At 51.4% G+C, this 27539-nt stretch overlaps 7 protein-coding genes across 7 annotated transcripts; 2 read left to right on the forward strand and 5 right to left on the reverse strand.

Annotated features, from left to right (window-relative positions):
- Positions 1-175: 175 nt before the first annotated feature.
- LOC131212875 (zinc transporter ZIP1-like) lies at positions 176-4790 on the reverse strand. The gene is made up of 2 exons (XM_058206939.1): positions 2817-4790; positions 176-502 (listed from the first exon to the last, which is right to left on the reverse strand). The coding sequence occupies exons 1-2, from the start codon at positions 4060-4062 to the stop codon at positions 438-440; spliced, it is 1311 nt and encodes a 436-aa protein (XP_058062922.1). The 5' UTR covers positions 4063-4790; the 3' UTR covers positions 176-437.
- A 1843-nt stretch (positions 4791-6633) lies between these two features.
- On the reverse strand, positions 6634-9482 carry LOC131205345 (neuromedin-U receptor 2-like). The gene is made up of 5 exons (XM_058197416.1): positions 9368-9482; positions 8057-8225; positions 7689-7992; positions 7111-7607; positions 6634-7047 (listed from the first exon to the last, which is right to left on the reverse strand). Exons 2-5 carry the CDS (start codon positions 8138-8140, stop codon positions 6634-6636), a joined length of 1299 nt encoding a protein of 432 aa, XP_058053399.1. The 5' UTR covers positions 8141-8225; positions 9368-9482.
- A 1181-nt stretch (positions 9483-10663) lies between these two features.
- Positions 10664-15332, reverse strand: LOC131215330 (lysine-specific demethylase 4A-like). The gene is made up of 5 exons (XM_058209722.1): positions 15200-15332; positions 14536-14692; positions 13481-13662; positions 13291-13414; positions 10664-13225 (listed from the first exon to the last, which is right to left on the reverse strand). Exons 2-5 carry the CDS (start codon positions 14656-14658, stop codon positions 10670-10672), a joined length of 2985 nt encoding a protein of 994 aa, XP_058065705.1. The 5' UTR covers positions 14659-14692; positions 15200-15332; the 3' UTR covers positions 10664-10669.
- A 2381-nt stretch (positions 15333-17713) lies between these two features.
- Positions 17714-19452, forward strand: LOC131206724 (uncharacterized). The gene is made up of 5 exons (XM_058199395.1): positions 17714-17876; positions 18294-18387; positions 18446-18580; positions 18655-19043; positions 19188-19452. Exons 1-5 carry the CDS (start codon positions 17819-17821, stop codon positions 19376-19378), a joined length of 867 nt encoding a protein of 288 aa, XP_058055378.1. The 5' UTR covers positions 17714-17818; the 3' UTR covers positions 19379-19452.
- A 320-nt stretch (positions 19453-19772) lies between these two features.
- LOC131206725 (uncharacterized) lies at positions 19773-20997 on the forward strand. Its single transcript, XM_058199396.1, has 4 exons — positions 19773-19952; positions 20012-20240; positions 20303-20685; positions 20750-20997. Exons 1-4 carry the CDS (start codon positions 19910-19912, stop codon positions 20932-20934), a joined length of 840 nt encoding a protein of 279 aa, XP_058055379.1. The 5' UTR covers positions 19773-19909; the 3' UTR covers positions 20935-20997.
- Positions 20975-22342, reverse strand: LOC131206723 (uncharacterized). The gene is made up of 5 exons (XM_058199394.1): positions 22208-22342; positions 22049-22148; positions 21859-21990; positions 21395-21789; positions 20975-21333 (listed from the first exon to the last, which is right to left on the reverse strand). The coding sequence occupies exons 1-5, from the start codon at positions 22251-22253 to the stop codon at positions 21137-21139; spliced, it is 870 nt and encodes a 289-aa protein (XP_058055377.1). The 5' UTR covers positions 22254-22342; the 3' UTR covers positions 20975-21136.
- A 199-nt stretch (positions 22343-22541) lies between these two features.
- On the reverse strand, positions 22542-24015 carry LOC131216627 (uncharacterized). Its single transcript, XM_058211168.1, has 4 exons — positions 23785-24015; positions 23571-23692; positions 23336-23515; positions 22542-23257 (listed from the first exon to the last, which is right to left on the reverse strand). Exons 2-4 carry the CDS (start codon positions 23574-23576, stop codon positions 22859-22861), a joined length of 585 nt encoding a protein of 194 aa, XP_058067151.1. The 5' UTR covers positions 23577-23692; positions 23785-24015; the 3' UTR covers positions 22542-22858.
- Between the last annotated feature and the right edge of the window lie 3524 nt (positions 24016-27539).

The raw sequence follows: 27539 nt of genomic DNA on the forward strand, positions 1-27539 counted from the left end.
ATGAGGAAAGTGTACCGTACCAAAATAGTAGAGTATCCGAAAAGAATAAACATAACCCCCGGATGATGGCTTCTCAGTGCTCCGCTCATTGATGAATATCATTTTATTTAAGTAATTCCATTTGCTTCCCATTAACTCCCGGGCCACCACTTTAATCCCTACCAGAATCCACCTTTGCCATCCCGTTAAAGCTATGCGGTTATCGTTTAGGTTATGGACAGGTTTTCAATACGTATTACTGAATGTATCACATTTGCTTTCCCCTAGAACCGCGGGCACTCTCGCGGCACTAACAACTCCTATTGCTTCACGCGTCTCGCCGTGGAATGTGTGCCATGGAGGTGGCCTACCTTCGGGTTTACATATTAAATACGTTCCACGTCTCGTTCCATCTCGTCTCGAATTTACTAATTAAGTTTGGTCCAGCACGCTTCCCGTTAGTGATGATGCTCGTGATCGTGGTCGTCCGATCCCCCATGGCTGTGGCTATGTTCGTGTTCCGCTGTAACCAAGGAAAGGAGGGAACGATAAATCAATTAGAGTGACGCTTATCGAGCGCTTGATTGCCCATAGAAGTTCGATTTAATCCGCCCCGCTGCCGATAACGGGACGCGGCAAATGGTTTTATGGTATCGAGAATAGCCAAAAAATTGCGTGGTTGGCCAACATTGTTGCAAGTATCGTCTCAAGCAGGGCAGGGACTAACGGAATTTTGACGACCCAGACCGCGACAACGTGAAAACGAACAGTTCAATTGCTTTATCTTATCACGGCATCGGTGGCCGTCCAATTTCCTGGTATTCCCGGCGTTATAACGGGATGATGCGCGGTGGCTGAAGTCCGCGCGGCCGCTTTGTCTGGTTTGACAGATTTTCGTATCAGGTCGACATTGTTTTAACGGTTCCGAGTGATAACGGCCACGGTGATACGGAGCGGGGAGGGCTAACGATCGTTAAAGCGTCGCGCCGTTTATGGTTGCACCTTTGTCCGGCACCTACCTCTGTTGCCGGGTTGATACGGGAGAAAGAATGGAACGGCCAATTGGTGGGGCCCTATCGAACAAATGAGGGCGCCCATATTGGCGCGTTAAGCTCTGAGCACGGGACGTTACGGGACGTGTTGATTGCATTGCGGCGGCTTAGGCCCACATTTAACGGCGCGTGATAACGGATTCGGATCGTCAGCGGACGAGCGTTAGTGATGCGGGGCGATACTGGGCGATATGCTCTGGGTGTCGGTTTGCGTCACCCGCCCACCGCGAACAGGAACTGGCCAATCGTCGCGGATTAATCCGCACCGATTTGAACCGAACCGAAATCGAACCGAATCCCTCTCGAGTGCCAGTGACACCTAACACCTAACGGCCTGTACGAATCGATGCCCAAGCATGTTCTGTTACGTGTCCCCGCCACTTCAAAGTGTGGCATTAAAGCGATTCCGACTCGGGGTGAATAATGCAGGGGGTTCAACAGAAAGACGAAAGACACTAAACACCTGATCGCGATGGTGATGATGCATCGAAGTCGTGCACCTCAACGCCAATTAACTTGTTGCGGCCCTTGCGCCCGCGGACAACTTAATTTATCGAGCGTGGGGCATCTTGAGCCGTCCACTGAATTGACTGCGGCTCTTTCGTAATAGACGTTTCTGTCTGTTTGTTTCGAGCTCTCGAACGAAATGTGTGCTGTTTGTACAGCTGTCGGGGACAAACACTTTGCCCCGGGGGGAAATTTTGTTCGCTCTCCGGTGCGTCCGTTTTAAGTTTTATCTACAACAAGAAAAAAACATGGCCACAACAAGTACACAAACAGGAAGCAACCCATCAGTCATTGAAGTTGTCGCAGGCTTCCCGAATTGGGTTGTCTTTTGAGAAATGGCGTTGAAGAATGCTTCAACACGGACCGTGCAATTCGAGCTCTGCCCGCGATCGTGCCGTAGGCTTTCTCTTTCAGGAATGTTTTGCACTTGCCGAATCTAAATCTATTGAATCATTGATATCAATTAAATTACTTTACCGTTTTCTTGATCGATTTTGTACGATCATATATTATACCGTAATTTCATGGTAAGATCGTGTTTCATAATTATTATTATCTCTTTTCGTCTTAAGCCGTTTGGAGGCTCTTTTTAAATAATGGAAGTCAATAACGTTAAGATCGGCCATTAAATCGATTTAGAATATTTTTCATGAATTAGTCTTTTGATTTAGTACTTCCGAATATTTGGATATTATCAAAATAGCCGTCTAGGATATGGCTTCAAAGCTTATTCCTTGGCCAATAGGGTCATAAGGCAAATCCAGCTCCACACTTTTGCAGATCTGGCATGGAGTTGGTCAACGTAAACTTATGCGGTTTGAAACATTTGAATAAAATAAAACACAAACCAGTACCAGTGCGGGGTGCATAACGCATTTTAAATATTCTTAACCGTAGGCCACTTCAGAAATGCTTTCGATATCTTAGTTCCTCCGTAGAGAAGCGAGCATAATAATCAACGGATTTCAGCCCTTTCTTTTGTAGGTTCAGCAGATTAGAGTCGAAGTTTGGATCACTGATACGGGAAAGTAGTGGTGTGGTGGACCTTCCAAATGCCGGCCAATGACGGTTTACGCAACCAGAGCAGGTTTAGTGGCGGCGATAACTGAACCTGAACCCGATCAACGGTACCGATCCCTCAAGGTGTTACAATGTTATCAACGCACGCGCGCCTGCGTGCGTGCGTGCGTGCAGCCTTGACCAACAACCAGCGCCACCCTGTGACACTGTCCCGACGTCCCCACCACCGGATGCGATGACAACACACACGTTACTCACTTGCAATCTGAATGCCCAGTAGCAACGCGAATCCGACCAGCACGGCAAAGAACTGCCACAGGCCGCTGGTCGCGGGCAGATCGTGGCTGTGGCCACCGTCGGACCCGTGCGGTCCATCAGCCGCACCACCACCACCACCAGGAGCACCGCCACCGTGGCTGTGGCCCGAGTCTTTGGCGAGAATTTCGAAGAAGATCACGTACACCAGCGTCCCACTGGCCATGCCCTGCAGGACAACCGATACCACCTCGATCGTGTCGTTCGCATCGTCGCTCACGGAGCTGAGCGCTATGCCGATGCCGATCCCGAGCGGGCTGACGACGGAGTAGACGAAGATGTACGCCACGGCCACCCGGAACCGGACGGCCGCTACCAGCAGCTCGAACGCAACGCAGAACGCGATGACGAACTTGTGGGCTGCGACGGCCCCGAACAGAAGCCACACGGCCGATGGTGAGCGTTCGAGCCCGACCGCCAAACCCTCGAACAGTTCGTGGATCGAGAGGGCCAGAACGATCAGCAGCCCGCGGAGGGTACTGGACGAGCCGGGCTCCTCCGGCTTATCGCTCGCCACGACGTCCCCGTTCAGGTCCGGCACGACCTGCCGGCCGTCGACATCGGTTATCGGGTAGCTGACGTTCCCGATCGGCAGGTGCGAGTGGTTGCTGGCATGATGGGAGTGCTTCGAATCGGCCACTATTCCCGAGCTGTCCAGCGGTTCTTTCTGGATGGCGGTGATGGCGGGGTCGACACGGGACGCTGCCCGTGCTTTTGCCGATCGTCGGTGCATCCACCAGTGCACGATCTCCTCGATGAGGTAGATCACGAAGAAGCCCCCGGTGAGCAGGAACTCACCGAGCGGGAAGGGCAGATCTTCTGGCGGCGGCAGTGCACCGCTCTCGACCAGCAGCGAGATCGAGTGGTTAATCTCGGGCAGCAGGTGCAGGAAGGTGGTGCTGAGGAGGGCCCCACCACCGAACGACAGGAGCAGGCGGATAAAGAACAGATGGTTGCCCGACGGGGCCTCCGGGTTGATCTTGAACCAGCGGACCAGCTGGAAGGGGAGCAGCCCGCACAGCATGCTGGCACTGAACAGGACCACCATCGTGACCGCTTTGGCCACCGTCGGCGAGTCGTCCTCATCGTCCTCCCCTTCCTCATGGCGCGCCACCAGCCCGAGTGTCGCGTTCAGCGCTCCCTCCACGACGAGCGTGGCCAGCGTTGGTGCTGGTTGAAGAATCGGCATTTTCCTGTGTCTGGCCCCCCGTGGACTTTGGCACTTCTCCTCCGACGCCGGGGTACTACTTCGCGGTACTCCGGGGGTCGATAACGATCAGGTTGTTATCGTTGCTTTTTTCTTCCTCTGTCGGAAACGGTGGCCACCGGCCGTCGTCTCAACGGCTGCCCTTGCTCGCGCCGAGTAATGCGCTGCGTAGATGCGTCAATTTGTTGACCTATCCGTTTATCACCTTCGTAGATCGCCACAACAGCACACACCCCTTGGCGATCGGGCACGCCGGCAGATAGATATTTCCTAATCCGTACCCCGACGGGTTTTGCGGGATCACTCTCACTCTTCGCGGTTCCCCGCTACGCCACGAGGTACTGGAAGCCCACAAGACAGTGCCCACGACACACGCGCACGCGGTCAACGCGATCGATTCGCTGGCGAAGCCACGGAGAGCGGTTGTAGAGCGGCGATCTTCACCGGCGAGAACCCGAACCGTTACTGAACTCGCCGTACCGCAGCGTCCCCGAGGAGAACTATTCGGGTTTGCGGGGGCCCAGCCTCAGGTGTTATCAGACACCTGTGTTCGATGCTCTCCTCGATATCAGGGGCGCTCGCTCTCTCTCTCTCTTTCGCAGCCACTCTGCAGTCGGCAGTGGGAGCCACTCCACACGCTGCCCAAGCGGAAGCTGCTGCTCCGGAAGGCTCCTTCGTAGCAGCTTTCGTAAGAGATTCTAGGGGAAGGCCCACCCCACGGGTTGACTGCAGACTCCGGTCTCCGACGCTCGTTCGACTACTTCTAGGGACTCTACTCTGAAACCCTTCCACGTCGGCTGCCCGTCGGGGAATCTGAAAGTTCTGTGGCACGTGCCGGAGATGATCATTACTGTTAATTAGCGGAACAAACGGCGAGCTGTGAAACAACTCCTCAGCGGCAGCGCGTCCTTTAGTAGGTACTAACCGAGCGCGCAGGACGGAATTCAGCGACCGAGACCGAGTCACCCGTGTTGTGTGATACGTTCCGACGTTGTTTTATTTGTCCTGGGGATTATTAAATCGGCCGTGTCACCGCCGTAAATTGTTGTCGCCCCCCGTTGTGTGCTGCCAGCGCGCGCAGATGCGTTCGCAGATGCGTTCGGACGCGAACTGTGGAGATTGTTTTATTTGTCCCGGGGATTATTAAATAGAGTATAGAATTATCTTTGTCCACCCCTACGCGCGCTGGCTGGCCGCTGGGCCACGCGAGATAGAGATCGCCGCGTATGTACGTGCCCGTCGCACAGAAGCCACTGATGGGGATCAGTCGGATCCGATGTTTTTTCTTTTTATGGTTATCATGCTCCTCGCGTGAGCTGTCCCATCGGCGTTCCGGTGTGTTGCGGCGGTGTGACTGCGTTGCATATCCGGAGGCGATTTTTGGCGGCGCGTTTTCGTTGCACGTGGCGATGTCCGTTCCGGTTATTCGCCGCCCCGACGCTACGGATCCGGAAGGATCGTCGCAGGATGATCGAAGCACAAAATATCGACAATAAACAATGGACATCGCAGCGGTTCACGAATAGAATTTACTCGATCTGAATTATTTTCTAATCCGAAATATGTTTGTCAAATTTTTTCAAAAGAGGTAAGTTGAACGTTTAATTGCATTCAAAACGCCCTGGAACCTCGTGGCGGACTGGCGTGGAAAAACTATGAACAGGAAAATCTTCGCGTAACCGGAGCTTATAAATGCCGACAGGGGATAATTTTTGTGAAATCGACTCGAGCCGCGAGATTCTGCGACAACGATTTGTAACAGGAGCCAAGATCCGATAAGAGGTAGCAGATTGGGCGTTGCCGATTAGAACGTGAGTGCGTTGCCGAACACCGCTCATCTCGCTCGATCCTCCGTGATCGCCGATCTTCCGTCTCCGAGCCCGGAACCGACCGGCCAGCCAGGGCTGTAGCTCGTAAGGGTAATGAAATTTAAAAGAATCGCAAAAATTAGCAGTTTTTGAAAACATTGGACTGTATTTTTGGCTATATTTAAGTGCTTGTGAAATATTTTCGTGCACATTTTGCCGTACAATGAGAATGAAGTGAGGCGTGACGACGCACGCCGGGAACAGCTAGATAATTAATAAATTAATATTGCAAAAATAATTAGAAATCTCATCACCCTTGCGAGCTACAGCCCTGGCTGCCTGGTCGGTTCCGGGCTCGGAGACGGAAGATCGCCGATCACGGAGGACCGAGCGAGATGAGCGGTGTTCGGCACATTCCAATCGGCCCCGCTCATTCTTCTACCTCTTATCGGAACTTGGCTCCTGTTACAAATTCGGTGGTGCAAAATCGACTCGGTTTCGATTTCGCCGAGCCTCGTGACTCGGCTCCGAACAAAAAATAAACCTCCTGTCGTCATGCATGAACTCCTGTTACACGATGCGTTCAATCTGGGTTGTGAAAACCACATTTTTAACTTACCTCGTTCGATCAACATGCTTTTCGGATTGGAGAATAAATTCAGATCGAGTCAATTCCATTCGCGAACCACCGCGATTCCATTGTTTCTTTATTGTCGATATTTTGTGCTTCGATCATATCATCGCATTACATTACATTATCCTTATCCTCGACCGTCGAGTCCGTTTTTTTGCGCAGCTTGTTTCGGAACGTAGAGTTCAGCCACGTGGCACGGAAACGCTGGCTCAGCCGGGGGAACCGCGAGCGGTAGATGATCTGCTCATCCTGCGACGATCCTTCCGGATCCGGACTGTCGCCAGCTTTGGCCGCGCCGTGACAGCAGCACCAACAGCAGATGGGACGTAGGGCAGTCTGGGTCGGGTCAGCGTCCGGTCCCTGTTCCGGTGGCAGCCGGCACAGGAATTGCAGCACCTTCGATCCCCGCAGTGCGCTCTTGAACGTTTTGTTCGTCAGCCCGTAGACGAGCGGATTGATGGCGGCGTTGAGGAAAATGAAGGCCACCTTCGCGAACCACCAAACGTAGATGAATCCTTCGCTGAACTGTGGGATGCGAAGGGGTTGAACGCTGTTACACAAAGCTTCGCCATCCCATCCACCCATTACCTGAAAGTGTTCGAAGGGTTCGATGCTGTAGAACAGAAACACCAGCACCGTGAAGGGGACGCGGACCACGATGAAGCCCAGCAGAACGATGTAGAGCGTCTGGGCCACCCGGCTCTTGTAGCGGACCACCATCGGGTGTTGCCGCCGTAGGGCACTTCTTTCGTAGCGGTCCAGCTTCACTATGATCAGCGTGTACGCGATCAGCATAATCCCGAGCGGCAACCAGACCAGCATCACCAGCAGGAACTCCCAGTACGGCGCGAGAACGGAGCGATCCTCGTGGCAGTACATCTCGATCACGTTCTGCCAGTGGCGCACTTTGAAGTGGCGGTACAGCAACAGGGGCAGGGCGATCGAGAAGCCGGCCACCCAGCAGAAGGCGATGGCCGCCGCCGTTCCGCGGCCCTTCAGACGCGTGCCGGACGAAAGCACCACCGCCGACAGGCGATCGTAGCTAATAACGCACATGCTCAGCACGGAAGTGACCAGCAGACCACCTACCGATGAGAACGATCCCCCACCCCCCGCGATGAACCATCGTTCCCTTACTACTACGGCGGCCGGCAGCTGGCACTAACCTTCCATCAATCCCTCCAGCTTACAGCCGACGGGGCCGAGCAGATAGTTTTGAAAGAAATCGTGCGTCATGAAGAAAATGGGGCAGACGAGCAGCGTCAGGAAGTCGGTCACGACCAGGTTCGCGATCAGCAGATGGCTCGGCGTGCGCAACGTGCGGTTGCAGAAGATAACCTCGAGCAGAATACCGTTGCCGAGCAGCCCGAACAGGATGATCGGAATGAACACGCACAGCTTCACGATCAGCTCCGTCTCCGGGATCGTGCCCCACAGCTCCAGCGGGTAGTTGTAGAGCGATGTGTTGACCTGTGAGGGAACTCCGAGAGTTAATTTACTACCGACGGTAACGACGATGGCCATCAATACGCACCGTCGGGGTTGCCCAGAAGAAGCGCGAGGCCGGGATGTACTGGAGGGGCCGGCTTTCCGGGATGAATCGGAATCCGGTTCGCATGGTTCGCTACAGGGTTTTGCGTCGCGTTATCCAAAAACTCACATAACTTTCCTCTCGGGGACTCGGGTTTCAGGAAAATATTGATCTAGAAAAGGGTCGGTGGAGAGTTAAATAAAACATTCCGGAGTTTTATCGAAAATGGTGAGAATAAATAAATTTTCCACCGACCGCCGATTTCGGAGGAAGCGCTCTCTGTTGTGTGCCATGTGCGCCTTTACATCCGAGCCGCCCCGAGTGACCCCGCGTGGTGCTTATAAACAATAATAATGAGTTTTGCTAATGCCAGCCTGGGTTGGGTTTATTTTTGGGAAATATCTCTCCGTCCAGCCGATCGCCACGGCGTATGGAACTTTCCGCCACCGCCACGGAACCGGTGCAATTGTCGTGCGGAATGTGTGTGCGGAGTGCATTCCGCAGGAGTAATCTATATTTCATTCTTTTGGCCAAACCCTCCCCCTGTGCTGTGAATAAAACCAATTTATTCACCTGCCCCGCGGGCAAGAAGTGGGTCGAAAAATGATAATTTAAACACGGCCCAACATTTGGCACCGATCGCTTTCGGCACCATCTGTTGGCCATCAACGCGTCGTTTGGCCCGTCGATTAATTTAAAATATTGTGTCGTTTGCGGGCGAGTCAATATTTCATCGCGGGATAAATAAAAATACGACGCGTAACGTGTCCATTCCACAACGTGATCGCACATCGCATCGAACATCGCACAACGTGATCGAAATCAGATTCGCTGCCGATTGACACGGATCGGATGCTTCCTTTCCACGAAATGATCCGCGAAACCGGATCAAGTGCAGGTGAGAGCAAATGGCCAGGCCAGAACCAGGCGCCTCCATCGGGGTTAATGTTATTTCTTTGCGGTAATGGATAGCGATGAACTGATCCGAAACGGGCTGAGTCAGCGATATTTTTATCGCTTGCTTTCGGTGGTCATTATGAGGATCGTTTTCGGAGCATATTGCGCACCAGGCTTATAGAAAATAAACTCTGAAATGGATGTAATGTTGATCTGATTGCAATTAACCTATTTAATTTTAAACTATTCGCTGGCACGTCACTTGGAGCTAGGAACTCCACTGTTCTTGGCTTGCAAAAAAACCGAAAGCCAAAACTTTACCTTCGGTTTTGGATGATTTGTCACGAAAGTACTACACTCTTTTGCACTACACATTTGCACCGGGACAACAACCCATCCGAAATGGCGGATACTCACCCCAGATGGTTCGTACGTTCGAACGCCAGAACACACCAACCGCAACTGACCACCGGAGACGGTTGGCGCCGGCTTTAGTTGGTCTCCTGTTGGTCTGCTCGTTCCTGTGTTCTCCGGCGCAATGTGATAAGAAAATGGTATGTTTACTTGCAGAACGCTCCCGTTACTGCTCTCGGAAGCGGTCCAAACGCAACAAACAGTGCGACTATTTATAGACCGTGGGAAGTGTTCCGTTGGGTTGGTCGGAAAATGTGCCCATGCCACCGTATGGGAATGGAAATGAATTGGACAGCGTTTTGAACGAAACTTTATGTCGAGAGCTTTTCTTGGGGTCATCTCAAACACCAACCTGATTACACAAAATGATTAAGATCCCAAACGAAGCAAATAAACATAAAAGAAATTGCTTACACCGACGACGACGATGTAAATGAATAAATGTGGGAAAAATGGTATAAAATCTCCCCTCCTGAGACAGATCCAGCAGCAGTTGGTGGAACGGCGGAAATTTAGTAACTGCAACGGCAACGATGTAAACACGAGATACGCGATCAGACGCGAATCGATCGATGAACCGTAAACGATCGAATCCACTGTCGGAGCAGGACAGCTTTCTCCCTTTCTCCCTCCCAGAGTGGCAGAATCTTTGTGGTTATTGTTATCTTATTGTCGTGCTGTCATTTCCATCCTGAAAAGTTAGTACAAGTTTAAGCAGGACACAGAGGTTGAAGTTTGATGATGATTAGCTACATCAGTTGTATTCATCAATATATAGCTGAACTTTCGAGCTTGTTTACGCTGTTTGCCAACACTACCTTTTCGCTTCACGCGAAAAGTGGGCCGCTCGGAACTTAAAACGAATCATTTCAGACACAGTATCATACAATATTCTTAATCGATCTTGCTATCACTATTGCGATCAGTGCTCGTGCTGGCGTGGCTGTGTGTGTGGGGGGTTGCCGACACGCACGGAACGAGATCGTAAGGGACCACTCGTAAACAAACCTAGCCAAAACCTGAGAGTCTTCATCTTTGTGGTTTATTAACTATTGATCGTCCGTAGTCGTTGTAAAATCCCACAGTGCTCGGGTGTCCTCGTGGTGCCTAAGGTTAAGTCTAAGCTAAAACCAAATTCGATGGCAAAAATGAAGTTAAAAAAGCTACAAAGTGTCCCATTGCGCGATTGTAGGGGTAGATCCAGAAAGATCTTCACGCCCCAATATTTGGTACGGGGCTTTGAAATGTTCTGCCAATCGAGTTGCAATCGTGCGGGTGGAAGTGCTGATCAGGCGGTATAGGCGATTAGCTAGAGGAAGTTGGGTCAATCGTTGATGGCCACTCGAAGGCGCTCAAAATCGTTGAGAAGATCGTACTTGGTTCGTCGACGATTTGGACAACGCCATTATACTGTTTTCGAGTATCATCCACCGCGCTCTGTTCGTTGATGCTTCGGATAACGTTACTGTACTGGGGTCGAATGTCTTCCACGGCACTCGGTTCGGCGACGGTTCGGACCACGCTACTGTACTGTGGTCGAGTATCTACGGACTTTGTGGCACCGTGTGACTGGCATGAACTGATCAAATACTGTGATACTACGGGGATTTCATTGACCGTTTGGTGTGGTGCCAGTAACCGAGCCACCAGTTGGGATGTTTGTTGCAAGGGCACTAACCGTGGTACCGACGTACGGTCCGGAGATGATGGCACACCGTTTGACACGCCACGGGCAATGGTTTCGGGAAACAGCGAACCATCGGGCACCGTTTGCTTTGTCTGGGTGACGCTGGCCGTAGGCGGTACCTTAGGTTTACAGTAAGTTTTAAGCACTGGCCGGAGCAACGATAGACCCTCATTACTGATCGATGACGGCACTTGCTTTACTGGCGGAATTCTGACGTCTAAGGGCTTTTTACTGGGACCATTCTCAACGGTTTCTGAGTTCTGTTGTTCGATGAAGTTATGAAATTCGGTAAAGAAATTGCGTTTTTCGAACAGTTCCGGTGACGGTTTTCGTGCCGGTGGAAGTAGGTAGGTAAGCGGTGGTGGCACTGCTTTGCTCCCGTGAGCCACGGAATAGTTTCCACCAACGGTGCCGTTCACGACGCCATGATTCGTCGGTTTGTAGTAAGTAGAAGAGGTTCCGTTGGCGCCAAGGGTGGGATTAATTCGGACGACCGGTGCACTGTAAACGGTTCTAACCGAACCACTGCTAATTGGGATCAACGTAGGGCGTGTGAATGAATTGGGGTTGCTTGACACGCATCGGGGATGAGCGTTGGCAGACGATACCTTCACCACCGGTGGCATATAGAAATTGGAACGGAAACTTCCACAGGAACTAGTCGACGGTGATGGTCGGGGTATGTTTATCACATTGGCCGAAATCGACGGTACGGGTCGTGGTATGTTGATCACATTGGCCGCGGTGGCCGATGACGAAGATGGCATGGTACCGGTACCGGCTGATGGATGGTTATTGTGTACCCGTGGTTTTGCTTCATAATTTCGTACGTTGATAAAAATTCCTAACGGATCACTACCCCCGGAGAGGTCCTGATTCCACAGTAAACTCGGCCGCGAATGCAGTTTGTTCCGCTCGATCGCCTCACGCTTCAATCGCTCCTGGACGAGGCGCTTTCGCTGTTGCTCCTCTTCCCTCAGTCGCTTCTTTTCCAACATCTGCTGTTGTCGGACCTCTTTGGCCAGATCGCGTTCCTTCTTTTTGGCTTCCATCTCGGCCTTTCGGGCAACATCGTTCGCAATGCCTCCTGATTCGTCCAACGGTTGCTTCCCCCTTCTGCTACCACTTTTGCGGCGGGACTTTGACCGACTCCTGGTGGTCTCGTACCAATCGTCATCGTAGTCGCTCGACACTTTCCTCCTTCGGTTCTTGTTACCTTTCTTCGACGAACTGCCCCGATCGTCTTCATCATCTTCGTCGTCGTCGAATGGATCGTACGAAGAGCTTTTAAACGTTGTCGTCTCCACCGTTAGCGTCTCCGGTTTGTGCTCTTCGGTCTCGGAATCGTACTCGTCACCGGTTATGAACAGGGACTGCTTGATCTCGTCCGACAGGTGCGGGTTGTTCTGGATGTCGTTCAGATCGAGATCGGGATTTTTCTCTTTGAACGACAGCTTCGGAATGCAGACAACCGCGTTGCATGCCCGCTTCATCGGCGTCAGATCGCTTTCTTCCGAGAACGACTCGATCCCCTCGTCTTCCTCAACGTACCGCGGCGGGGGGCCCACCACGTGTGTAGGGTCCTCCGGGTGTGGCCCAAAGTCCGTACCGTTCATCCACGCGTCGTAGTTTTCCGGTTGGAAGCGCTTCACGAACGTGTCCATCGAAATTTTCACCATATCCGAGCGACAGTAGCACTGCGAGGCCCGTTTGCCGTACTCGACCCACCGTGGCATCGCGAAGTTGGTCGACTCGGCACAGTTGAACCCATGGTTGAACCCGGCATGGTACCCGAACGGGAACGTGATCATGATTTCATTTTTCTCCTGCGTAATCTTGTCGAATGGAATGTTGTGTTGCTTGAGAATCTGCGGGCTGATGAGGGTCATCTTGTGGCGCAGAAAGGCCGAACATCCTTTGTCGCTGGCAGGAAACATACTTTTGGCCAGCTTTTCCAGCTTCGTGCCATGCTCCGGCGGCACGGCGTACCACGTTTTCGGTGCCCCGAAGTGCAGGTAGTTGATCGAGTACAGATCCATGTCTTCGGTGTGCCAGGCGAATGTGGTTTTCCACATGCCGAAGTAAAGGTACGCCGTGTTCACACCCTCGATCGATATACCGTAATCCGCGTTGACATAGTCCAAAATCGTTCCCAGCCGATTAATGTTCCAAACCTAAAAAAAAACAACGAATCAGTGAGCTGCCCGTTGAGCCGTTTCGATGGTGTCGTCTCGCTTACATCACAATCTGTATCCGTAATACTTCCGCAAACATCTGCACCATAGATCGGGGCGACATAGGTTATGTTTTTCCAGTACTTTCGCTCCAAGTCTTCGAAATCAAAGTGCTTTGGTGTGGTGTAACTGGAAGAAACAACAAAACCAATTAGGGAACCCATTTAGGGGCCTCCTGGCTTGGCCAATACTTACCGCTCGGTGTTAGCCAGCTCCGCGAACTGTGAGACCGTGAGCGGGTTCTTCTGTATGTTGATCTGCTGGTAGAGCCCCAGTTTGCCGGCCACAACCTGGCAAATGGGTGCCGGGATGGTCAAGTCAATTCCCTCCAAGTCGTAACCTTTTTTCCGCGGGATCCATTCTGGTGGCGGTATTATCTGAAAACAGCGGAACGCGTTAGTTGCATCCATGAGAGCGCGCCATTTATGCGGATCATTGTTTATACGTTTAGCCGCAATGTTTACAATTAATGCGTATGTGTGCGTGCATCGGTGCGACTTCGTGTTATCACGCAACCAGCAAAACAAATACAACAAACAACGCTAAGACCACTCGATCATGGAAAACATTCCTTCTCCTTCGTCTTTTCTGATGCTTTCAGTAACGATGTGTTTTTACAGGTTGTTGACCCCTAGCCAACCCCACCATTGTTGTACCGGAAACGCAACCAAGCCCATGGACAAGCAAAAATTCCTTTCCGTTTGGTCTATTGTGGTTTTGATTGTGAAGATATACATAAAAAATAACAATAAAAAGCACGTGTAGCGTAAAATGGTCCAAACAACACCACTACTATTACAAACTACACGTAGCTGATGCAGTAGTGTTCGTGAGATACGAACTGTCAAAATCAGCTGTTGGGTGGAACAATTAGAAATTAACGCTGTTTAGGCGAAAAACGAATGTTGGAACCATTCGATATTGTTCCAGTGCCGATCAAGAGCAACATACTTAACATAAATGGCTACCTGTGGCGAGGAAAGCCCTCAAAACCGAACTTCCCTCATGTGTGAGTGTGTTGGTGTGCGTGGAAGCGTTGTAGACAACAAAAAGTATAGGCTTTTTCGTTGCAGATGCACCCTGCTTGTAAACAAATCGGGCAGAGGGCGAAATTTTGTCAAACTCAGCATTTTTCGGTAGCCGTATGAGTTGTTTGGATCAATAGCCTAAACTAGATGCAGCCATAACGAAAAAGGAAGGGTAAAAAAGGAAGGAAAACACTGCTGTGGGCGTCGCGCGACTTGGCTTACCTTGGCTAGGCCGGCGCGGTGTGCGCCTTGCGATTCGATGTGCTCGATGTATTTTGAGAAATTTTTAAACTCTTCCCAGGTAGGCCGGAAAACCTGTATTCTGGTGCGTTCCTCCTCTGCCATTTTTTATTGAATGGTGCGGGCGGTTTTTTCCGATCTGAAATAAGACGGATTTTCGAGGGTTAGTTCTTTTGTGGTATTATAATTTTTTTTATTAGCTAATTATTGTAATAACTTTCATTATAATTTTATCTATTACATCATACTCTCAGTGCCTAGCCACCGGGAACCGAAGGGAAACGCCACCGGGAAAACAAAACAGAGCATCAAAAGGTGATTCACAATCTGCACCGAAAAACACTATACTGGCCTACGTGACCACAGCAAACGTTCTTCTCTCGGCTCCTGCGCGAACCCGTCAATACACCACAGCGTTCCCTTTGCGAATAGGCAGCGTTTGTGAAGTTCAAACCAATTTTTCACCTTCTTACACTGCGCCAAGCATTGAAACTACGGCCCCGATGCTTTGGGCGATGGGGGCACGGCACAAATATTTATTAATCGATGCTCCCGACGGCATCGAAACGGCACCCTTCTGACTGACCCAACAAAATGGAGGAAATGACGCTGTCGCACAGCGTTGAACACTGTTTGGCGTATTCACCTGATCCCGCAACGATGGTCTAGCCAGAACACCGACTTTAACACTTTACAACCTAGCTGTAAAATATCTGATGAAACTGTTCCCCAACGCAGTTACATTGTTTTCAGCGATGCACCTCACTTGATTTCGGTTTTGGTTGTGAGCATTTTCAAGCATTTGTCAATGGAATGAACGAATGAATTATAGTGAAATGAATACTATAGTAACCAGTCTTATAGCAAGTGGTTTGGCACGATCCACTCTCCATAAGTGCTATTATGCGCTGTGCTGACCCAAAATAAGTTCCTCTTCTTCAAAATAAAAAACTCTTTTCACTCTTTATTTCCATTATTTTATTTTAATTTTATTTGTTTTGTCCTTTTTGGAAAATTTTCTCTGTACTTTCTGACGTTTCTGACTCTGCGTCCCTAGTCTCTGTTTTTTGCCTTCCCGGTCTCTTTTCTCTCTGTATGGCTCTAAATGCTTCGTGGTGAGCGAGAAGAGACAACCTTCCTGGAGAGTTTTCACGACTAAATTTTCACATTTTTTGAGGGGGATTCGAACGTTCCTGGAGGCGATCAACTTTCCTCAGATAAAAAAAATGAAATAGAAATGAAATTTACCTTTGCGTTTACTGGAATAACACCGAAAGAAATCATAAAAATAATTCGTAATAAAATAGAATGTTGTGAAAAAGTAAAAAATACGACGATAATTTCAAGCTATCAGCTCTCTTAAGCTCTCTTCATGATCAGCCGTCTGTTGATCATGAAGGTGATTGATTTGAAGTTACTATCCTTGCCTTTACAAGTACGGACCAGTTCGCAACACTCTTGCCTCCCAAAAGCCTTCATACCGCAAGCCTTCATGTTGGGCGGTATTTGTACTGCATTGTTTGCCGAGTATAAAGTTGCGTAAAATGGTAAAAACTCGAAGCAAAAACCACATTTGCACGCCGACTCGGTTTCTCGATATCTCGGTTTTCGTCACCATCTTATCGAGCGACGATATGACAAAAGTTGCGATCCGAACCGGAACTGGAGCATAATTTGCGTGCCCGAAGGTTACCGATTTTAGCAACCTCCGATAGGGACAATATGCAATCTCGCTTTGTCAAGAACGAAAATTTCCAATCAAGTTTTTGAACGTGACCGAGAAGGTCATCCGGTGGGGTCGTTGGAAGGATGTAGTGGCTCTTCGGAGTCTCGAGAGGAACGCATCTCAACGACCAGCAGCAGCAGCATCAGCAACAGTATGGCCATCAGGCTCACCACAAACAGGCCTATCTTCTGCCTATCAAAAGCGAACGCCAATTGCTATCATTGAATTTAAAAGCGAAGAAATCCGAGCACTTTCCAGTCGACATGGATTCAAGTTCAAAATGTCCAAACAGTACACGAAAAAGGGAGACGGGTCATTTTAGGGATCGATCGTGCTTCGTCGCATAGCTACACACGTTTCGAGAGGAATAATTAAAGCGGTGCCTTAGGCATCCGAAGTAAAAGTAAAAATCTATTCAGAAAAAGTGCGGAACCAAGTAAGAAAACGAAATCTCTATGCTTGTTTACCGGCACTTGTTTGAAATTTGTTCACAAATTGATGCTCGTTTGTTCAGATTTGTAGATCTGCGTCACGCTGGTCTTTGGCGGCGTTACGACGAACTACGCTTTCCAGCTTCGCCATTGGTGGTGCGACCGATCTACGGTCAACTGATGCACGGAATTGCGGGGTTCCTCGCTTACCTACTCGGCATGGTCACCATCAGTTTGGGAGTGTATTCAGTGTGGTGTTTCAAGAGGATAATAATGCCAGCACATTCGCCCAATGCCGGTGTTTGCGATCGCTCTCATTGCCCTGTCCGTGATCGTTATGCCGATTCCGAGGATTAAAACGGTTGTCCGCACAACGGCTGTCCCCAATTCACCACAACAGGATGTGACGGGTACGCACGCGTGATTAGTGCCGCCTGTCGACAACAATCGGTCCGGCGGGGGACGCGCTTCGATCGGCAATGTTGTTTAGGCAATGGCCAATGGCCATTATCGTCACGAAAGGTCACATTCAAACCGCTGCCCGTATTAGCTGCGGCGGGAATATCCGAAAGTCGTGTTGTTTTGAAAATCAAACATCCCCAGGGACACCGGAACAGTTCGTCAACAAAGGCCACCCCAAAATGATCTCCGCACGGTCCACCCACCACCACGATCGTGCACATTTTTCACGCGATCTGCGCGAAAGCGCGCTTTGAAAGCCTTGAGCGAGCGTGATCGATGGCGGTTGCCCCGGTTCTTGCCTCCCCGTGTACTATCCGTATCTGTATTTCGCTCTCTCTCCTGCTTCCTCTCTCGGCCCGGAGTCGGGTTCCGTATTGTTCCGGATCTCGGATACGCGGGAAGCTTTCTCGCGATCGCGCCGCCATTCTGTCTCATTTCTCTCGGGTCTCTCCGATCGGTAACCCTCTCGCTGACGGATCGCGCAGCGATGGTATAAAAGTTTTCCAAGTCCACCGAGCGGCAGTTAGTAGTGTACCGAACGCGAACCAAGTGAAGTGCGCACTCCATCTTCTAACGCGAGTGACACCCGTGACGCAACAGGAAGTGGCCGTGTTTGGTAAAAAAAGCAAAGACAGCCGAAGAAAGCATGTGGAACTTCGCTACCGGTCTGGCGCTGGTTGGTGCCCTCGTTGGCCTATGTCACGGTACGGAACGGGTGGAACCTTCCTTGTGGAGCAGGAGCATTCGTTCGAGTCGGGCCCCCTAGGCTAGGGGCCATTTCTTTGGTGTCATTCTTCGCTCTATCGATCGCCTCATAACCGGTTTTTGCCGTCGCATATCGAAGCATAAAGAGCTCGCCATTGACTCGGGCGGGCTCGGGTGTGTTGTGTCATTGACGCCGCCGTTGGTCGCATCGCGATGGCCTCCAAACGGCACAATGCCACTTTGTGTGTGCTTATGCTGGTGACCACCATCACCTACGCAAGATCGTTATCTTGATCGGAACTGATTCATGGTTTACCCACTGCGACTGCGAACGATCACGGATGATACTAACACGACTTCCCGGCGACTTCCGCCTCGGCACGTGACACTAATGCACCGGTTTCCGTTTCCGACAGGAGCGTGCGATGAACCGTGTCGGACACCGCCCAAACACTACACCGAGCTCGGCTGCCGGCCGATCGTGGAAGAAGGTCAGTGTTGCCCGAAAAGGTAAGTACACCCGACACTGGCCGTGCACACAGATACACACTGATTCGTCGCGCCCAAGGTACGAGTGCCCGGAGCTGACCGATCGTGACGGCAACAAGTGCTACTTCAACGGCACCGTGTACGAGGCCGGCGCCCGGCTGTCGAAGGAGGACCAGGAAGTGAACTCGTGTTCCCCGGCTTGCTTCTGCTCTAAGTAAGTGCCACACGCTGGGCGATCGGCTTCCGGCTTAGCTAACTCCCAAATCCACGTCCCGCCCGTGATCGCAGTGTGACCGAGCCGGCCTCGTTCAAGTGTGCCCACATCGACTGTGCGGAGTTTTTTGCACGCCCGAAGGAGGAGTGCGTCCACCAGTACACGCGCCACGGATGCTGCGCCGAGAACACGGTGTGCGGGGCTGGCGAGCTGGCGAAGCTGGAGCGGTGCTATCTGGACGGGGAGCAGTACTACGAGGGCCAGCGGATGTACCCGAAGAACGACACGTGCCGCACGTGCTTCTGCAAGGCGGGTTTCGACAACGGCACGGCGATCGCCGACAATCCGCACTGCTACGAGGTCCACTGCGGCATCGAGCTGCACGCGGGCGATCGCCTGGCGATGGGCTGCATACCGATCTACTTCGGCAACGATCGCTGCTGTCCGATCTTGTGGAAGTGCCGTAAGTGCCCGCGGCTTACATCATCTCGCGCCCATTCGATCAACCGGTTGATTGATCGGTGGATTGAGTGATCGGCCGACATTTTGAATGTATTCCACGCTTCTCTCACTTTCCTCTCTCTCTCTCTCTCTCATCGCTTCGCAGCCAGCGATAGTGACACGGTCATAGTGGACGGGCGTTCCGAACCGGAGGCTAACCCGGAGCCGGGCATGCAGTGCCGATTCGGCAAACTGACGCTCAACAAGGGCGACGGTGTGTCCAGTGACGATAAGTGCGTGGAGTGCAAGTGCACCATTCCCCCGCTGGCCCACTGCATACAGCGGGAGGACTGCTAGAAGGAGGCTGCTCCCGTGTTCCCGTGATGTTTAGGATGTAAGAGTGGCGGATTGGCGAAATAAATCAAACAAACTCGTTGGATGGTGTGTCACTTTTTTGCCTAATTTCGCCAAAGGAAGGACGGCACCGAACCCAACCCGGCAATGATCAGCGTCATCAGCGTAAATATTTGAACAACAAGCGCTGGAAATAAATGGAATGGTCCCCTGGGTGGGGTTTCCCTAAACACTGAAAACAACTTGAACGGCACTGATAATGGGTGCTGATGAGGGTGCTTCTACAGTAGCGGACAAAAGTATCTCCGTCGGAGTTTTCGCGAGTGAGCCAGCGATCGTTTGGAACGCGACTTTAGCGGCTTTAGTTGCGAAACAACCGCGATTGTGATCCTCGGCTGCTCGGGATGAGATCATCGGGTCATCGAATCGGGAGGAATCAGGTTTTGCAGGAATCCAGTCCGAATGCGATGCGCCTAATCAGTCGCTCGACACTGAACCTTCTGAGAGGTTGCCGTGGATCACGATCGTCTAGCAATGCGCTGGTTGCTTCTTGTGGCATTCTGCTGTGGCCTGTGGGGTAACTATAAACGCAAATGAAGTGTTTTTCCAGTAACGATCTTCGCCCATTCCGCTCAGCCGTAGGAGCCCACGGTTGTGGTGCGCCGCTGGCCCACTACAAGACTATGGGCTGCACACCGGTCGGTAACCCGAGCGCCAACGGGTGCCCGGAGCGTTACGAGTGTCCCTCGTTGAGCGCACACGATAATGCAAAGTGTTACTTCAACGGCAAGACGTACAGCATCAGCGAGTCGGTGCCGAACGAAGAGACGGCCCAGTTTTGTTCCGTCCTATGCTACTGCCGGGCGTGAGTAGAAAGATCGCTGGGAACTGGTGGCGCAACTCATGCGAATCCGTTATTGCTTACAGTGCCGAACCGTTCGCCAAGTTTCGCTGCGTTCACGTCGATTGTCCGGAGTTTTTCCACCGATTCGATCACGAAAATTGCCTGCGGCAGTACACGAAGAGGAAGTGCTGCGCGGCGGGCTCCGTGTGTGGTGCCGAGCGCGACAAGCTGGCCACGTGCGAGCTGGAGAGCGAGATCTACCGGGAGGGGCAGCGCATTCACTTCAAGGACAACAAGTGCCGCAGTTGCATCTGCACGAAGGGCTTCAACGCGAGCGCCACCGACAGCGATCCGAGCTGTTACGACACGATCTGCGGGTTCGAGTTGTTCGAGGAGAAACACGTGTATGGTGGCGGCGCACCCGTGTACAAGGCCGATCGGTGCTGCCCGTGGGAATGGCGTCTGCGTACGTGAATTAATCGGAAGGCACCAGCCCGGAGAATAATCTTCCGCTTTTCCGACCATTTCAGCTCGAGAGACGGACACCATCGTGAAGGGCAGCGAACCGACCGCAGCTTCGCTGGGGCAGTGTAAGTACGGGAAGCTAACACTCAACGTTGGCGACTCGCTGGACATCCCGCAGCCTACGGCAGAGGGTCAGCAAATGAGTTGCACGTGTTCGATCCCCCCCTTGGTGCATTGTGTGCTAAAGTAAAACGCGATCATCGATCTTCAGAGGCTCGAAATGATAATAATAAACTTGTTGCGTTACATTTATTATAACACGTTGTTATTAAGATCTCTTCTTGATTCGTTGATCATTGATCGTGTGCCGATTTCGTAGAAGTTTCGTCCATGCAAATGCTATGGGTTTAAGAGGATCAGTGATCTTTTCGAAAGATGAACATGGAACCGGATCACGCTGGCTTCAAAATGCAGTGCACCATCGGAGGAATGGAACAGCGGCATTCGTAGGTACCGTGAGAGGTCACATCGGGCACCAGGGACTCTCCGGCGTGCAAAGTCAAATTACCGTACCTACATCTATAGATCGATGCTGATCGTAGTTCATTGTCGCCGCCATCGTTTGCCTGCAAACGGTCATCCGGTTTGGCTGCAAACCAGGGTGATCGGGGTGTTAAAGCGTGTCCCATCGTTACCTTCGCACTACTTACGCATTCGCCACTCCCATGGACAGCAGCCGCGGCCGTAGTACACCGGTGCGGCCCCACTCATCAGCACCGACGGGGACGTCAGCTCGAACGGGCAATCGTTCGTGTAGCATTTCGTCTGCGAAAGTGGATTCTGCGTCTCGTTGAAGTTGGCTCCACAGATACAGGTGAGGCACGGATCCTGTGCCAAGCTCATCCGTTCGCCTTCGTAGTACCGATTGCCGTCCAGCGTGCACCGGGCCAGGTGGAACTTTTTTTCACCGCAAACCTGCCGTGACGAGCAGCACTCGTTCCCGCGGTACTGCCGTACACACCCGGCGCGGTTCAGTGCCAGTGGTGCCAGGAACTCCGGGCAGTCGATGTGACCGCAGTGAAACTCTGCCACGCCCCGGGCATTCCTGTGGAGTGATGCAAGAGAACCAGACGGTCACAAGTCGGGCGGATGCCGGGCTCGCTTCGGTACCAACTTCTGACAAGTGCAGAGCGCCGAACAGGTTGGCTTGATCTTCTCGTCCGGTACGTGATCGTTCAGTTGGTAGCTTTTGCCGTACAGATAACACTTATCGCTGGTGCGCTGCGCCAGTTCCGAGCAATCGAACCTATGGGTGGTCTAGCATTGATGATTCAATTTAGAGGATTTCACGGGCCACTACTAACCAACGAGGGCATCCTTGGGCCGTTTGGTGCACACTGGCCACACATCCAATCGTTGTGTAGTGTTTCACAGGCTCGGGACATCCACCGAAGATTGCGGGGACTACGAAGGACGGTAAGTAGGGGCAGTGCTCCGAAGAAAGAACGTACGGAAGATCTTACCTCCGCCGATAGCGGCGATAGATAGTAGAAGCACTCGGTGCAGCATTCTGCCCAGTGATCCGATCGCCAAGTTGGTCGTGATTATGATTCGTCTGCGCGATCGCTTCACACCACTTGCTGAAGCCACTCTTCCGTCAGAGGCAAACCGCGCGAAGAAACTGAAATACTACAGCCTCGTTTTGATTTGAACGGCGCCCCGGTTTGTTGGGGTGCTATCGGTCTGGTGCGAGATCTTGGCCCCAGATAAGCGATCGTCGGAGCGATTCCGTGCTTTCACGTGACGCTGTTGACGATTTTGCCAACGTTGGTAAAGACAATCGCAACGACAGCAGAGATCGGTACAAAGTTTCGTATGTATATTAAAATTAAATTGTCACAGTTACACTACCAAATACTGCAACTTAACGCATTACGGAAACGGAACACATTTACATAGTATAGGTGTAAAAGAGCCTATTGAGGGCCGGTAGTGGCTTCGGATTATAGTACAATAGTTTTGGTTTGGCGACATTCTCCGGTCACACGTTCAACTTTCAGCTGAACCACGTGACTCGCGTGACTCGCGAGCCGTAAGAGATTTGGGGTCATTCGTGGTGCCTTAAGAGCACAAGCATCGTCGTCGGTTCGCTGTAAACTCCAATCGGTAACTTTCTATTCCTGAACCTTCAGCTGCTGGATGCGACTAGACACGAATTCCATTTCGTGCGATGGCTGCGAGCCTTCGAGCGAGTTGTCCACCCGGACGTCCTCGAGCGAGCGGTACTTTTTGAGCATCACGACCGGGAACCTACTGCGAGCTACGCTCAGCAGCGCCGCACTGGCCACTCCAGCGCTGTTCATGGGAATGTCCATGGTGGGCGGTTCTCCGGTTTCCATCAACGTGGAGTTGGGCAAACTGGGCGGCCCAACGTCCGGTGCCGTATCGGTGCCGCCAGCCGATAGCGGTAGATCCGAGTTTTCACTTTTCGTGCGGGTCCGGTGGGGCACATAGTACGGTTGCATTCTCATTTGTTGCGTGTAAATGCAAAGCTTTCGTCGAAAGCGGGATACCTGCGGTGTACGGAAGCGAACGGAACAGAAGAGATCAGGCCACGCTCCATCCGCGCCATTCCGTGTTTAGTAACGAACCTGAAACGCATTGCACACTGCTGCTGGGTACTGCTGCACGGGCCGGTTGTAATGGTGATTGTTTGTTATTATCGCATCCTGTTCACTGTCCGTTTCCGTCTCCGTCGTTGGCTTCGCGGGGCGCATCACATTGGGATCGATCCGAACGGAGGAATCTGAAACCGAATTTTCCACATTCGACTGCGTCGAAAAGGATGAGCGTCTGGGTCTGGGCCTGGGCTGTGGTGGCCCTTACCTGCATCGTGCGGTGGTAGCCCTCTTATCGGTAGGTGGTTTCTTATCTAGTTCAGTGCAGCCTCGATAGCTTTCCAATCGGCGGCGTAATTTGGCGGCATCCAATCAATTAATGCATACGTTCTGGAATGGGAACACAATGAACCGGGCAAAACCTGCACAACTATTCCGGGTATTCCGTCGTAACATAAAGAGGATAATAATAGCTCAATTACCAGGGCAGGTTGTTTAGATGCCAAAGGAAAAGAAAAATAAAAAACGCAAACGCGGGTGGTCTTCTGTTGGCTAGCCTGGCTTTGCCGGAGCAATGTTAGCAATTCCGTGACCCCGCTACCACTACTCCGCAGCCGCTACCACTCGCACCGACACCAACTGAAGGGAAAATGAAACGTAAATGTTTCGATTGCGGAGAAAGGAACGGAAAACGGACGCGAAAATCTATATTTGCAATTTTTTGGACGTTTACCTAACTCAGCTGCGATATGTAAATAAAGAGGAGTTGGGAGGCAGCTGTCAAAAATTGTGACGTCACGCGGAGCACGTTCGCAGCGCATCAAGCACTCCAGGGTGCCACATGAACCGTAAATCCGAGCGTTAAAGCTTCAGTTCGTCTACGCTTCGTGTGGCAGCAACAATATAAAAACGAAATGTCGAACGTTCGCGTTTTTGGTCCTAGAAAATAGAAATAGAAGAGAAATAAGTTGATTTCTGAAAATTTTTTCTGGTTTTTTAGATTTTGTTGCTATACTAGCAAATAAGAACTTAAATTATCCTCTGTTTGTAAGCAAAACGTATGCAAAAAATATTTACGCTCGGGTTTACGCCTCGGCCGACCCGTAAACGTTTTCACAGAGGCGCAGCAGTTTGGCATTAATCTGTAATGTCAAAAACATTACGATACGCTTCATGTAGCTCCACAGATACAAACAATTCCATCCCCCATGCGAGTCGCATTCGGGGTTGCATGCGACGATTGTATACAATTGTCTCGATCGGGTTATCATTTGAATTCATGCGATTATGATCGTGTTGGAGCGATGCTTGGAATTCAATAGCGTTTTCAATTAAATGAGCACAGCTTGATACAAATTCTCACAGAAAGACAGAGCTTTTGCCAATTTCGTTCCTTCAAGACCTATGGCCGAGGGTAAGAAACAATCCATCGGCGCATAACGTACCTAATTGCCAAAATGCTCCGTTGATAACCGCTCGCCTCCATCGTGTGTTACATTCAATTTCACGTGCGCACCACGAATTGAACCAATCTAAACCGAAGGCATCCAAATGTGCAGAGGGGTGAAAAACATAAGGACTCTTCCCCCCCCCGCGAAGAGAATTCACCATGGCGTCACTGCGAAAAAATTGGCCTAATATTGGCCCGCGAGACGCCGAAACGAGGCTTCCCAACCCAACAGACAGAGAAATCACATTTCCATAAATTATCATTACGCATGGTGCAAAGTGGCCCCGCCCGTTTGGGTTTGGGCCCCGCGCTGCACCAGGAGCGTTGAGGAGTCATGGGGATAGTAAATTTCGTCTTGGTCGTTGAATTTTTTGATCGCCACCATAAGGGAGGGTCGGCTCCTCCCCAGACACATATGTGCGTTTGTGTTTGTGGCCCGCAAGAAGTGTATTTTATTCTCGCGTGGCATAAAACAAACGCCGGGGCGAAGGGAATCCCGCAGTTTACGAGGTGTAAAAGCGCGGCCGGGCACGGGACGCGGAACGCATGTGAATGGATTTTTAGGGGGGCTAAATTTTGCATCGACCGGAGTGCTGATCCGGGTTTGGGTTTTGGGTTTTTTCGGTTTGTTTTCGCTGGAGAAAGGAATTGAAGTCCTACGGCGCTGACGGTGCGTTATCCTGAAGCGGAAGGTGAAGCGAGAGAGAGAGAGAGAGAGCCAATAAATAATTTAATACAAGCTGCTTGTTATGGGATGGCCACATGAACCTTCATTACACCCCAACTTCGGGAAGGTCCTTGCGAGGGAAGGATATTGCTGCTACTGCTGCTGCTGCTGAAGGATGTTGGAGTTTGCTACCCTCCGCACCGAGGATAAGACTTTTGGGCTCCCGCTCTCCGGACATCGAGTGCGTCGCCGGCAACCGGGCTTTATCCTTCCCTCGAGTGGGCAGCGGTAATAACCGTTACCTAATGATACTGACGAGGGCGATAATGTGGCTTAGGATCTCGCTGCATCGCCCACATTCGGTTTTTTTCTCTTCCCATTCGCTTCCCTGAAGGGGACGAGTTTTGGTGATGGTGGGTGAGTGAAATTGACCACACAGCACCGTGTTCTGGCCGCCGTGATTCTGCTTGACCTTTCGGGCGGCGGCGCCACCAACCCGTAACGGGAGCCGGGCGCGAGACAGCACACAACAATAAAATCTATATTTTCGTTGCCATGCGTTACGTTGGCGGATTATGTTTTGTTTTGTGTGGGTGGGCCCTGGGTGGGGATGGCTGGGTTTGGTTTAGCCCCCAGCACCCGAGATTCACCGGCCGGAGATTGCGAGGGAGGCCCGGTTCGGGAGAAATGGTCTCTAATCCTTACTTATGCCGTCGGGCGCATTGAATCGCACGCATCACGCAAGCGCTCGCGTGCGTTCCTGAGTCTTTCATGTGGTTAGGACGGAGGGCCAGGGGGCCATTGTGATATCCGAGGCTCATCGTGGAGGGCCCCCCCATCCCATTTGCGAACCCAGATTGAACTGCATAAAGTTTCAAACCCAACCGTTCGTACCAAGTCGTTGACTTTTGGTCCTTGCAATGGTGGGGATGGGTAACCGAAATTATGGTGGCCACCGGTCAACCGGGGATTCCACGGGAGGGGGGGAGAGACCGTGTATTCTGTGCTGGCTAATGAAACGCAAGGAATATTGGGGATTCGGGACGCTCAGGTCAAAAGCGCCAGAAGGGATGGAATCATTTTCTCGTATGATTTTTAAGACAGTTTTATGACCACAACATAAATTGAGGAAATTGGGTGGCCGATCGGACGGGTATCTTGTTATCTCATAATGTCCTCCAACAACTCTTGTTCCCGTGTGGTCAGTCGGTCGGTAACAGGAGTCTAGTCTTGGAGCAGTTGAGTAATCTATCACACCCTGATTAGGAAGCACTTCCCCAAGATGTCGGAATGGTTAGAGATAAAAGTTAGGAAAAGTGTCCTCCGTTAAATGTGGTGGAAGACGAACGGCCCAGCCAGACTTACTGCCGAAGGGAGCCAATTGAGAGTTTCCAAATCCTACCGTTGATATATCGTTAGGCGAACTGTGCTGTAATTATAACCCACAGAAAAGGGGATCCTTTGGCGCTGCACAACCGGCGTCTGATTGGCCAACCCTAAGCCGGGCCATATAATTTATTAATTACCGAGTGTTGGGTGAACGAACCGAGACGTCCCAACCGACATAATGTGTCACTCCCTAGAATGGAAGCTGCCTCCAGAGTTCCTCAAGATTTGCGTCCATGACTCTGGGGTCATTTTGCGCCGGGGAAAGACAGGATACAAATTTTGCCGCATTGAGTAAAACACAATTTAATGTAACACAAACTCAATCGCCGAGCTGGACGGTGATTTGTGAACTCGAATGCGTTACGATGAAATCTGGGTCTGGGTCTTATGGTATGATAATTTTGCTCCTGGTTTGCGGCCGCAAAGTTTCGAACATATTCTCGCAAAGCAAACACCTGTACCCGGCCTTTCGGGATCCCGGGCCAGATCGGATATGACCGGGCGGGCGAACTAATCATGTTCCGCCACATTTTAAAGCCAACAGCAGCAAGAGGATACTTTTCGACAAAATTCGACGAAAGTTTAGCCTTTCCTCTAGGTCGGCCAACTGTCGGTCGGTTACCCGTAGGCAGTGATCCCGGTGGTGTACCGCACTCCGGCTGCGGCTCCGACTCCGGCTCAGGCTCTCACCTCATCTAATCACGCCCGTGGCAGCTTGTCGAAGAACCGGG

This window comes from Anopheles bellator, chromosome 1 (assembly GCF_943735745.2).
Source record: "Anopheles bellator chromosome 1, idAnoBellAS_SP24_06.2, whole genome shotgun sequence".
Classification (NCBI taxonomy): Eukaryota; Metazoa; Arthropoda; class Insecta; order Diptera; family Culicidae; genus Anopheles; species Anopheles bellator.

Coding starts and splice junctions, on each gene's coding strand:
- LOC131212875 (XM_058206939.1), bottom strand. CDS start 4,062: ATGCCGATTCTTCAACCAGCACCAACGCTGGCCACGCTCGTCGTGGAG. Junction 503..2,816: donor ACTGGGCATTCAGATTGCAA/GTGAGTAACGTG, acceptor CCTTGGTTACAG/CGGAACACGAACATAGCCAC.
- LOC131205345 (XM_058197416.1), bottom strand. CDS start 8,140: ATGCGAACCGGATTCCGATTCATCCCGGAAAGCCGGCCCCTCCAGTAC. Junction 7,993..8,056: donor TCTTCTGGGCAACCCCGACG/GTGCGTATTGAT, acceptor GTTCCCTCACAG/GTCAACACATCGCTCTACAA. Junction 7,608..7,688: donor GCTGGAGGGATTGATGGAAG/GTTAGTGCCAGC, acceptor TCTCATCGGTAG/GTGGTCTGCTGGTCACTTCC.
- LOC131215330 (XM_058209722.1), bottom strand. CDS start 14,658: ATGGCAGAGGAGGAACGCACCAGAATACAGGTTTTCCGGCCTACCTGG. Junction 13,663..14,535: donor ACCGCGCCGGCCTAGCCAAG/GTAAGCCAAGTC, acceptor CGCTGTTTTCAG/ATAATACCGCCACCAGAATG. Junction 13,226..13,290: donor TTACGGATACAGATTGTGAT/GTAAGCGAGACG, acceptor GTTTTTTTTTAG/GTTTGGAACATTAATCGGCT.
- LOC131206724 (XM_058199395.1), top strand. CDS start 17,819: ATGTGGAACTTCGCTACCGGTCTGGCGCTGGTTGGTGCCCTCGTTGGC. Junction 17,877..18,293: donor CCTCGTTGGCCTATGTCACG/GTACGGAACGGG, acceptor CGTTTCCGACAG/GAGCGTGCGATGAACCGTGT. Junction 18,388..18,445: donor GGTCAGTGTTGCCCGAAAAG/GTAAGTACACCC, acceptor GTCGCGCCCAAG/GTACGAGTGCCCGGAGCTGA.
- LOC131206725 (XM_058199396.1), top strand. CDS start 19,910: ATGCGCTGGTTGCTTCTTGTGGCATTCTGCTGTGGCCTGTGGG. Junction 19,953..20,011: donor ATTCTGCTGTGGCCTGTGGG/GTAACTATAAAC, acceptor CATTCCGCTCAG/CCGTAGGAGCCCACGGTTGT. Junction 20,686..20,749: donor CCCGTGGGAATGGCGTCTGC/GTACGTGAATTA, acceptor CGACCATTTCAG/CTCGAGAGACGGACACCATC.
- LOC131206723 (XM_058199394.1), bottom strand. CDS start 22,253: ATGCTGCACCGAGTGCTTCTACTATCTATCGCCGCTATCGGCGGAG. Junction 21,991..22,048: donor GCCCAAGGATGCCCTCGTTG/GTTAGTAGTGGC, acceptor GACCACCCATAG/GTTCGATTGCTCGGAACTGG. Junction 21,334..21,394: donor TCCATGGGAGTGGCGAATGC/GTAAGTAGTGCG, acceptor CCTGGTTTGCAG/CCAAACCGGATGACCGTTTG.
- LOC131216627 (XM_058211168.1), bottom strand. Junction 23,258..23,335: donor CAGTGTGCAATGCGTTTCAG/GTTCGTTACTAA, acceptor CGTACACCGCAG/GTATCCCGCTTTCGACGAAA.